Below are 11,824 nucleotides of genomic sequence, written 5' to 3'. Positions count from 1 at the left end.
TTCAGTAATTACTATATTTCCATTAGACTGTGTCAACATGACAGCTGCCACTGATGCACATGTCAACTCCACATTTCCAGTTTGTATCCTATCCATCCATCCCTGCATTTTCTGCCATTTCTTTGGTCCTGGTCAGAGTTCCAGTGGGCTAAGTACTGTAGCCCAGACGTTCTCTCCAACCACATCATCCAGCTCTTTCTGATGACCATAGGCAGAACCAAGGGGCTGGCCACCCCCAGAATTTAATTGGCCACCCCTGGTGCTTCCCTTGCCACAGTCAAAATGTGATGCTTGTCAGTATTGATGGGGGGGTACCCACAGTGATACCCACGGCTGGGAGTAAAAAAGGAGCACAGTCAAAGTTAGCTAAAGAGAAAACAGTGTGTCTCATTTTTACACAAAATAACACTAAGATTGTTCAAGTGGCATCTCTGGATGCAGAAGATGTTATGCACCTGTTTTCATAGTGTGAGGAGAAAGTTTATTCAACATGTAAAATCAGGAACATCCCCAGTGAGTGGCTGTTGTTCACCTGATGTTTTCCATAGTGAATTTATTTTACAAACCAATCAGATTTTTCACAGTCCAAACAAAATGCAAACACATTTACTGCACGTAAATACACAAAACTCTGGAGAATTGAAGCTGTGTCCCTTGAACCAACTTCAATATATTTTTACTGGTTATGGTTATTCAGTAAATATAACTGCCGTGAATGTCAGACTCAGAATCACAATCACATTTATCCCTGGGGGGCCCTGTGCTGATTGTCTGGGTGCTGGATGTGATTTTCTCCAGTCTCACCTGCTGCTTCCTGTCTGTCAGAAATCTGGTGATCCACTCACAGGTGAGGACAGACACAGTGAACTGGGTCAGTTTAGAGTGAAGGGTGTCTGGGATAATGGTGTTGAACGTCAAGCTGAAGTCTACAAAGAGGACCTGTGCATAGGTCCCTGGGGAGTTGAGGTGTTGCAGGGTTTAATGCAGTGCCATGTTAACTGCATCATCCACTGACCTGTTTGCCTCATAGGCAAATTACAGGAAGTCCTGCATAATTCAATCTGCTGATTGAGGGTTTCTTGTGACCTGGGATGATGGTGGACTGTTTAAAGCAGGAGGGCACTTCACACAGCTAAAGCGATCTGATTTGTGTGAAGATGGGGGGCAGGTGATTAGTATAGGAAGGAGTTATACTCTCTGGGACTGGTGCCTTTCTGATCTTTTGTCTCTGAAAGAGGCCTTGCACATCTTGTGAGTGTGCAGAGGTCTTTGTGACCATAGTTTTCTTCTTTCTTCCAGGTGAAAAGGGAGCCAAAGGAGAAGTGGGAGAACCTGGTGTCGGTGAAAGAGGAGATCAAGGCCCTCCTGGCCCGATAGGTAACAACCAGTTTGTGACTGCAGTTTTCATCATTTTTGATTTGGTTTTATGTCATTTTAAGCAACATTCCAATGATGCTTTCATTTCTAATCCCTAATTGCACCGCTCTAGGTCCAGCTGGTCTTCCTGGTTATGGTAAAGACGGCAGCCCAGGACAAGCCGGCACCCAGGGAGAACCAGGAAATCCCGGCCCCCATGGTCAGCCTGGACCTCCAGGTCCTCCTGGCCAATGTGATCCCACCCAGTGTGCTTTCTATGCCAGCCTGGCACAAAGACCTCACACCAAAAATGTCAAGGGGACTTAAAAAAGGAGACACACAAACAGCTTGATGTCCAGCTGAATTTATGAACTTAGTCGTGTCTGTCGAAATCAAAAACGTTTCTTTTTCATGATAACCACAGTACAGAGGGCTGAAGCAATATGTGCTGCAGGTCAGATTCTTTATTTTGTTTTTTGGTATGACAATTGGGATGGATGGAGAGTGAACTCCGTGGGACTTTGTAAGATTTAATATGGGATAAAAAGGGCAGCTAAACAGGTTTTTCCTCACTTGTATCTTTCCTGTCAAATATATATGGAGATAACAAGGATAATGCGATTCCCTCCTTTTAAACTCCCAACTCAAAGTGAGGATTTGGGAGTCTGGTATTCTATCGTTTCATCAGTAATTATTTCAGAGGCTCAGCCAGATTTTATCCTGCAGCAATAGGATCTTTTTTCCTGCTTCACACCATTTTGCAGCCCACATTGTACCACATCCAACAATAGCTTTCAGTTCCTAGAATAATCTCCTGCTGGGGATCTTCTACCATTCCATTGGTAATTACTCACTCAAGTGAATTATCTGTTATTGTCACTGGTGGGAAGGAGGAAGGGCAGACGGTATGAGACACAATCTCAAATACCAATAGTGGTTCTGTGTGGGAGAAGTGTTAATGAGTTGGTGTGGTAAGTGATGAATTACCACACGTGTGCAATTCTTGCCTCCAAATTGGTAGCAGTGTTATTATTATTGTATTGATCCTGCAAAACAGAAAATAAAATAAAATTACATTTAGAGAAATCCCCTCTTAAACTAACTGGAATTTAGCTAAATTTGTAAAGGAAACATCAGATTTATTTAGACAGAAATTACATCGTTTTATTCTGGGGATAAACTGGAAGAAGCAAAAATGACTTATGTCACAAACCATGAATTAGATGTTTGGCAATGATGTTTCAGCTTTTGGAGAGATTTAAAAGATTTCATTCCAAAATTCAGTTTATTTGCCTAAAAATCCAACAAAATGCATATAAAATGACTGACAGTGTATCACATTGTATCATTTAAAGTAGGACATGGAATTTTAAAATGAAATTCATTATTTCTTTACAAAATATGAATAACATGTCATGGATGCATAATGCATATGTGCCATGTCATGATTTGTTACAAGCTCACCCACAAGATGCTTATTAAAGAGACAGAGGTACAGACAGGAAGAAATGCCAGCATTAGGTTTGTACTTGCACATGTTAATGAAGTGGCTCTGGTCATTCTCTCCCAGAGGTATGCATAGACTGGGTCAGTAAACAGCTTTGAGGAGGTGGTATAATTGCAGCCTTTGTGCATCTTTCTTAAAAAGCTGCTTGTTTCACACTGCTTTCTTTAAATGTGACACTTTCTTTCTGTTTGGTGAGGCGTAATAAGTGCCTACACTGTGACAGGGCCCGGGCAGCTCAGCCCTGCTCTGAAAAAACATTGGTTTCCTTGTGTGTCCCCTGGAACCTAAAATTGGAGCGTTGCTTCCTTGCATCCTGATGACCAGACCATTGTTGTCACCATCTGAAAGACCTTTTGCCTTATGTCCCCTATGGACCAATTATATATCTCCTGAACCTCAAAAGTGCTGGTCATCTACAAGCTATGGAATGGCCTCCACATTTTTCATCCTTTCAAATACTTAAAGAAACACATAACATAAGAGCAACAGAGGGAACAATTTTGAAGAAGAGTATAAGAAATCCCGTGGGAGCTTGCAAGATATTGAATATGATCTACAGGTCAAAGATTACCAGTACATGGGCCACTCGTACTTGGCCTCTCTTGCTCAGATTATGTAATGGAAAGTCATTACTGAAGAACTGACAAGTTATGGCTTTATTACAACTTAGTTTTGCAGATGTTGGTAAAGCACGCTTGAATTTTCCATTTGATCAGTACTGATCTGAAGGCAAGAATATTTTCATTTGTTGAGTTGAAGGCTATGCTGTTTTCAAAAGAACTACTGTTTTTTAGTTTGTTTCATTTTACCACTACCAGTACCAGTGAAATTATAAGCAATAAAATGCTATTGCTAAATTTAATACATTTGGTCTGGTATGACCAGAAGCTGATGCTGGGTTATGTTAGCTATTGTTAGCAAAAGCTTGAAAAATGCTGATGTATATTACATCCTGAGTCCACCACTATCCATCATATTTGCTACTCGTTTGTTACTTTTGAACAAGCATGGATAACTGTTATGTCTAAATAGCCAGAAAACACAGCAAATGAAAATGACAAATTCTTCAATCATGGACTTACTAGATGGCATTAGTACCTAAAATTGGCTCATTTGAACTTGCAAGCTAGCACAGGTCGAACCTCAATGTCATCACAGATCATAAGATTATTTTTGGTTTTAGTTTCTGACTTCTTCACTTTTTGATTTAACACTTATCTCACAAAAGCATAATTGTTAATTGAGATTTATGTCAACCAATGTGACATACAGTAAGTGGCCTTTGGAGCAGCTATGTATCTGACAAGGGTTCAGATCACTAAAACTACTTTGGCAAATGTCTGTGGCTCCTTTCACACTAGAGGTAGAGAGCAGGTTTAAATACAGAAAATTTACTGTATGTTCTGATTTAAATTCAGCCCAAAATGTGTGATTACAATAGGTGTCCTGCTCTTTCATATATGCCACTTAATATACAATATCTTAAAATAGAGTATCAATTTACTGTTGAGCAAAAGGTACCAGGATTGCCATTTCTTGGTTTTATATATGCTTGTTAGAGTCAATAAACCATGTGTTAAGGGTGGGATATAATGCATATAAATCATATATCTTTAATTATTCAAATTAGCTCTTTTGCTAATTGGGTTTGTAAGTTATATTACTAAATTATTCACAGTTTGAAACAGTATGTGTTCTAGTGCATTAACTGAAATTAATTTCCTATTTCCCCCATTTTTCCCTGACAAATTGGTGCTAAGACATTTTAATAAGTAGCATACTGTAAGTATTAAAAAGATACATGTACTGTACTGTATAATAAAAACTGGGACAGATTCATTTTATAATACAAGCATTGTTTTGTTTTTTTTTTTTTGTTTTTTTAAATAGTGTTCGTCACATTATTTTACATAGCACTGAACTGCAAATGCAGCCTAAAATCCACTGGCCAGGCCTATATTAAATCTAAGCGATGGCAGTTGTGCTAACTCTGTCCAACAGCTTGGTAAAGGTCATATTTGATCTGTGAATGTAATTGTGCTGTGCAGACAGAGGTAGGTATGATGTTTACTCACATTTGTATCCAAGCAACAAAGAAACAGCTTCCTGAATCCACATTATATCCATAACAACCTAGGGACCCTATTTTCAACACAAAACCATTTTTCTGTAGAGCGGCTCTGGACTTTCATTCGGATGTAATAATGTGCTGCCACTTGTACATCCTTCAGTTTCAATATTAACAGAAAATAGCTGTGGTAGTTCTAAGGTAGTGTGCATCCCAGTCATTGACATGCTGTATATACAATGGACATGGCATCACCACTTCCCTCCACTATGCAAAAATAAAGCCAAAATATCATGAATACAAGTGGCTGCCATCTTGCTTTTTTGCAGCCAGATTCGGCACAGGAGTGACCAGAGGTGCAGTGACTGCATTAGACCATCAATCAAAGCTATAAAATCAGCTGTCAAATTGGAGACTCACTGAGTAAGGTACTGAGGGGCGATGACATACTATCACGAGAAAGCACGGGGGATATTCAACATGGCGACGCACAGTCACTGAGGATAATCAAAACACTTTGCTAACTATTTGCAAATTTTATAACCCACTACTGGTATTACACGAGGAATCCATCGGAATTGCAAGCTGCTGCCAATAACCACAACGGACCTTTCACATACTGGAGGATTTATCGGACCTGGAATCATTCATCGACCAATACTACATTCACTGCAGTATGAATACCACCAGTACAAACCAACAAGATATGCCAAAACCAAAACATACGGAAAAAGACCTCTTCTACGGATACAAGCGATCTACAGACGACAGACATTGAGGTCAGTGTTGTTGCATCCATCCAAAAAAAAAAAAATCTTGATTTATTGGTCACACTTCATGAGGAAATAAAAGAACTCGGGACAAGCCTTGAATTCGCTCACAATTACATTGAAAAGTTAGAGCAGTCAAACAACTCTCTCCAAGTATCTGTCAAAACCCTCAGCGACAAAACGGACTCCGTCATGATAGAAAACAAAATAATGCAAGAAACGATACTGGACATTCAAGCTAGAAACATGCGCGATAACCTGATTTTTACTGGCATTCCAGAACAATCACCTGACAACTTCAATGCACGGGTTAAGGACTTCATGAAAAACCAACTAAAAATCCCCACCCGACACAGTCAACATGATCACCTTTCACCGTGTACACCGCCTTGGATCACGTTTAAACAAAACACCTCGACCAATAATAGCCAAACTGGAACATTACAAACATAAAGAACTCATCAAAAGCAAAGGAAAATAACTGAAAGGCACACATTATGGAGTCAACGACCAATTCCCACGGGAAGTTAACGGTGCAAAACTCTCTACCACATTATGAAACAACACAGACAAAACAATAAATGAGCAAACATCATTGTGGACAAATCATTCATTGAAGCACAGCTGTACCGAGACTCTAACATCACTCCATGGCTCTTCTGATCTCCCACATAACATCTAACAACCAGTGGCTGGCAACATTAAATATTTAGGCATCTGCATTTCTGCTAGGCTGTGAGAACTTTATAACCTTAACTACAGCCCTCTACTCTGTTGATTCTTATATTAAATAATATCCAACCAGCATTCTCACCACATACTGTAAATACACACACAGAAAAATATCTCACACACCCTCCTACAAACATCTCTGGCCTGGACGCTGCTTTGTTGCCATGTCTGTTGCACTATGTTTGTTGGTATGTGGATTTCTCTGTTTTTTTTTTTGTTTTGCTTTGTTTTTGGTTTTTTTGCCATGTTTTTCTTCCTTTCTACCTCCAATTTTACATTTGGCACAGTGTTTTATTTTCAGTTGCCCTCACCTAACAAACACTTACAGTACATACCCACATACCCACACATCGACTCTGCATCGCTACAGTCAAAATGAAAACTTTAGCACAAATTAACTACCTGTTTTCAATGCTTCCCACAACACCAACAGATAAATGGTTCAAATCACTCAATTCTCTAACTTCACAATTTTGCTGGAATAATAGGAAACCCAAAGTTTCCCTGTCAACACTCCAGAAGAATAAATCACAAGGTGGCAAAGAAGCACCACATTTTGAGTATTATTTCTTAGCAAATCAATTACAATATTTAGTTAAGTGGATTCAGAAGGATAGTTGTAATCCCATCCACTTTCCAACATGGCAACACAAAGGAATCACTCACCTTCATCATCTATTTGAAAACAACCAGTTTATATCATTTAATACATTACTCCAAAAGTACGGAGTTGGCAGAGGAGAATTTCTCCAGTACCAACAGTTAAAATCCATAATTAAATTAAAGATCAATATAATCAACAACCCCCTGCAACCTTCCATGCTAGCTGAGGAGATAATGAAATTTACAAACTCAAAGAAGATTATATCTAAACTTTATAAACTAATGTCAAATACAGATGGAACAATAACATTACCAGTGGCTAAATGGGAAACGGATTTATCTCTCCCCCCCAGCCCGACTTCTGGACCGAGATTTGTTGTAATATCTTTTCCATGACTACCAATATAAACTTACAGCTTATACAATACAAGGCTATTCACAGGACTCAAATCACACAAGGTAAAATTTTCAAAATGGATTTAATTGATTGCACTGATGATTACCTTCATGCTGGACTTGTCAACCCATTTACTCCCTCTGGGTAGCGGTGACTGAAAAACTCTCCACCATCTTGAGCTGTAGAATCCCCCCAACCCAGTCACTCTGCCTGCTCAGTAATGTCACAGAGGTCGACCACCTACCAATTAAATATAAAAACCCACTTCTTATCTCTCTAACTATCGCCAAGAAAACGATCTTTCTAAACTGGAAATCAAAAAATTCATTACACATCAACCACTGGACCAACCTTCTTATAAAATATATCACACTAAAGAAAATATCATCCACCCATAAAAATAATATAACAACCTTCACTGACACTTGGAATCTATTTCTAATCTCTTTTAACTTAATATCAAGTAGTGGGATTGTGAAAGATCCTGAGGCAAAATTTTAAAACCAGAAGTACAGGTTGAAATAGAGATAGTAGGTCTTTAATACCTCTCCTTTGTTCCCAGGTACACCAGGAGGACCCTGCAAGACACAGAAAGACAGTTGACTTATTTCCTCTGACAGAAAAGTTGCTGCATTTTCAATAGTTCTTAAAACAAAACCTAGCTCCACATACTTGATCTCCTTTGACCCCAGGCTCTCCTGCTAGACCCGTTTCCCCCGTTCACAATAGAGACATGGCTGATTGACTGTTGAAATGGTTGTGAAAGGTCATCTACAGATACATTTGAAACAAAAACAGTGATTGCAATGGTTCTCACCTGACTTCCTTTTGGTCCCTAGACAACACATGAAAAAACATTGTGTGTCATTGCACTTAAAGCTTCTCACTATAATGCATGTTTAAAAACACTGGTAAAAATAATTATAGTAATAATAACTGTCTAACCTGATCACTCTTGTGCCCGGTATGACCTATCATTCCTGGAGCACAAGTGGCACCTTTATCCCCCTTGTCACTCTGGAAATGTGACATTTTACCATATAGATCTATTCTGTACATTTTAACACAATATTATTTCCATATCTATAGTGATTATAATTTAGTTTCTATACTTTCTTTTTGTTATGATTGCTTTGTAGAGAATGCTGACTAGTAATACATGTTTTATCTATTAATGTATGAATATATGAAACTTCCTAATAATGTCTCACCTGGACGCCTAGAGGACGTGCAGGTTCCACTGGCCCTTGTTTTCCTGGTTCACCCTAGAAGTTGATTATAGATAACATTAACACCTCAACCACAGTTTGCACTTTGACTTAGTCATAATACTAACATACCTGAAATCTCTGTACAAAGTGCAAGTAACATTCAATAAACACATAACCAAATGCAAAAGCCAATGGAAAGTAAATGTGGACTCACAGGTGCTCCCTTATCTCCTGGTTTTCCATCTTCTCCATCTTTTCCAGGTTCACCCTATATAAAAACAAATGAATCTGGATGGTCTGAAAATATGACTTGCAGCACATGCATCAAAATAACATATTCATATAACTAGTGTTGTAGTAGGAGTGAATGGGGAATCTCACAGTCGTTCCAGGAAGTCCAACGGACCCAATGGGTCCCTCAGCACCAGTATCCCCCTAAATCCACAACAAAAATGATACAGAAAAAAATAATCAAATTCTCATTTCTATCAGCTCAAATACTCAAAAAGTGAGTTCTACTGAAATTGCCTGCAGCGAAAAATTTTTTGGATATGTGGCTGATGCCTCATTAAATACGAAATGATTCCAATTACCTTGGCACCAAGGGGTCCCGCTACTCCCTGCTTCCCTGGCAGCCCCTAAGAATAATAACACATAAGAAAAGAAACAAAAAGTCTCATTGTTCCTTCAGTCCTTGGTGTAAGAGCTGATATTAACAGAAAAATAGGTAATTGAAGCAGCATAAACCATATATATTTAAACACTTTCTTACCAGTAATGGTTGGTGTTTGTTGTTTTTCTGCCCTATCTTAAAACTTATTTTTATTTTCTAACTACTTTACTTTCTAACTACTATTACTGTGTGTGGTTGTATGGCTCTGCCAACAACTCATTGTGACCTTGGCCTTTGGCCACCAAAATCTAATCAGTTCATCCTTAAGTCCAAGTGGGCACATGTGGCAAATCTGAAGAAATTCACTCAAGGTGTTTTGAGATATTATGTTTATGAGAATGGGTTGGACAGATAGCACATGAAATGAGTGTCATTAATACAGAACAGACGTTCTGGATAAACAATGATCATTATATGATGATGGAAATCCCAGATCCAGATTATCTCTAAAATGTAAACAGCTGGTTCTTTAGCTAAACTTAATTCACTGATTTTGGAGATTTAATGGCAACAAAACACATAAACTGCTCTTCAGTTTCTCAGTTTCATTACTGGAGCTTCTCTATCAATATGTTTTTGTTTTTACTGTGGCATAGAAAATTGTCAGAGTGTGAAAAACAGCATTTAAGTGCTCAATGGAAATAACAGGAAACTGCATATGGTATAGCTTATCTGGCCTACTCTGTGGCTTCAGAAGGAGTTCTGTCATCCACTCTTTTTCTTTGCTTTCATTTGCTTTACAATACAAATAAAACTCTTCACATTCATAATTATCATTGTGACATGAAATGGATGATAAATGTAAACAGCAACAGATTGGTATTGATATAGAAACAGGATGAATATATGGACTTACTGGAATTCCCACAATCCCTCTGACACCAACAGCTCCAGGAGCACCAAGCTGTCCCTGTTCAGAAGATTCACAGTGAGTCTGCAAAAACTTTGTTGAACAGCTGCTGCTATAGACACAAGTGGCATTTATGCTTAATGGTAAAGGCATACGTTAAAGCCACAGTTTATAGGGTTTTTCTTTCTAATATTTATAGTTTACATGTGCTCCACAACATATCTTAACCTGGAGAGGAACTGTTAAAGACTTTTGGAATCCAGACTCATTGAACAGCCTAGCAGCACAGACAGTCCCTTCAAACTAGTATTAGTGTTGGGAAGGTTACTTTCAAAATGTAATAGGTACCCTTTTAAAAATGTAATAAATAATGTAACAAATTTAATTACTTCATCAAAATAATGTAACTCTTTGCTTTTAGTTACTGATTACTTTTCTAAAAAGATGTGTTAAACTGGGTAATAAAGTTAAAAAGTCCTAACATAAATTTAGACCAGGTAGTATAAATGTCATAACAGTACTTGACAGTGTTTTATTTGAAAGTGTAAACATGTGTTATATCTTGTTTTACACATTACAAAGTGTCACGCTATTCCAAGTTTTTTATCAGATCCAATCTTTTGGTGTTGACGGTTCATTTTGTAAGTGACATATGAATGCATGCATAGATTTAACCAAAATGTGAGCTGCGTGCTTACAAGAGTAGTAACAATAACGTTCTTGAGCCACACTCAAATTGTACAGTTCCCTCAAAACCTCCTGGGTGATGAAATGTTAATTCCAGTTTGGCTTGAACAGAAGCTTCTTCATAAATGTCCAACAAATGTGAACCTTCCTTGATTCTCCATTGGCCCCGTCGCTGTTGCTGCTTTCCTTCAGGTTTATTTTACTGGTTTGTAAAGGGCTGACACTGAATGATGACTCTATCTTTCTAAGTACCTTATGACAGGAAAAGTAACACAGTTCTCCTCTTATGATATGATATGACCTTTTTTGCTCTACTAAGACCACAGAATTGTAGTGGCTAATGTTAGCAACTGAAGCATCAAACATTAGGTTACAATTAAGTTTATTATGTGAGCTTTAGTGTGCCATGATGAACTTAGCATTGTATCATAGGATTTACACTCCTAATAGTTAAAAAAAAAAAAATTTGGATCTTGAAAATAAAAAGTCACCTTGGCACCATCAGAACCAGGGAGTCCATTCATGCCATCTTTGCCAGGGTCTCCCTGTAATATTGCAGCACAAAATTACATCCCAACCACATTCTCAACATACTGTACTGAGGGCCAAGGAAGCTTGATCAGTTGTATCAATGTACTTACAACATCTCCTTTTTCCCCCGGAGGACCCTGATCACCTCTGGGTCCCACAGCTCCCTAATCAACATCAAGCCATAGAATTTCAAATCATATTTCTGAAACAGATTCCAGTGAAGAATCTAAGTTAAAGTGTAGAACTCACATTGTCACCTTTTGGTCCCTGCAAACTCAAACTTCCACACCCCGAGAGAAGAAATAGAATTAGAAGAAGATCTTTAGGTTAAGTCCTGCCCTTTTGCTGTTGGAGTAAATATCACAGAGAAGAGAATACAGAACTGATCAAACTAAGACTGCTTAGAGGAGCTCCATTTGGGCCAGTAGGTCCAGGAATG

At 38.4% G+C, this 11,824-nt stretch overlaps 2 protein-coding genes across 2 annotated transcripts in view; one reads left to right on the top strand and one right to left on the bottom strand.

Moving 5' to 3' along the window:
• Positions 1–4,452, top strand: part of col22a1 (collagen, type XXII, alpha 1) — a gene marked incomplete at its 5' end in the record, with an annotated part of 62,803 nt that extends 58,351 nt beyond the window's left edge. Inside the window, 2 exons of the mRNA XM_020614950.1 lie at positions 1,300–1,377; positions 1,490–4,452. Of these exons, the coding sequence (XP_020470606.1) occupies positions 1,300–1,377; positions 1,490–1,683 (272 nt within the window). The remainder of the gene's footprint in view (positions 1–1,299; positions 1,378–1,489) is intronic.
• Positions 4,453–8,153: 3,701 nt separating this feature from the next.
• Positions 8,154–11,560, bottom strand: col9a1c (collagen, type IX, alpha 1c). Its single transcript, XM_020614949.1, has 7 exons — positions 11,496–11,560; positions 10,174–10,279; positions 9,238–9,282; positions 9,026–9,079; positions 8,859–8,912; positions 8,645–8,698; positions 8,154–8,204 (listed from the first exon to the last, which is right to left on the bottom strand). The coding sequence occupies exons 1-7, from the start codon at positions 11,558–11,560 to the stop codon at positions 8,154–8,156; spliced, it is 429 nt and encodes a 142-aa protein (XP_020470605.1).
• Positions 11,561–11,824: the final 264 nt, after the last annotated feature.

The sequence above is a fragment of the Monopterus albus genome, unplaced genomic scaffold, assembly GCF_001952655.1.
Source record: "Monopterus albus unplaced genomic scaffold, M_albus_1.0 scaffold154.1, whole genome shotgun sequence".
In the NCBI taxonomy this organism is placed as follows: domain Eukaryota; kingdom Metazoa; phylum Chordata; class Actinopteri; order Synbranchiformes; family Synbranchidae; genus Monopterus; species Monopterus albus.
This window is presented reverse-complemented; position numbering and strand designations above follow the sequence as displayed.

Bases quoted from the DNA above. Each gene is read 5' to 3' on its own strand.
- col9a1c (XM_020614949.1), bottom strand. From the start codon at position 11,560: ATGTTGATTAGGGAGCTGTGGGACCCAGAGGTGATCAGGGTCCTCCGG. The intron at 9,080-9,237 runs GTAATTGGAATC...TTGTGGATTTAG, and splicing joins CGGGACCCCTTGGTGCCAAG to GGGGATACTGGTGCTGAGGG. The intron at 8,699-8,858 runs GTGAGTCCACAT...ATCAACTTCTAG, and splicing joins CAGGAGATAAGGGAGCACCT to GGTGAACCAGGAAAACAAGG.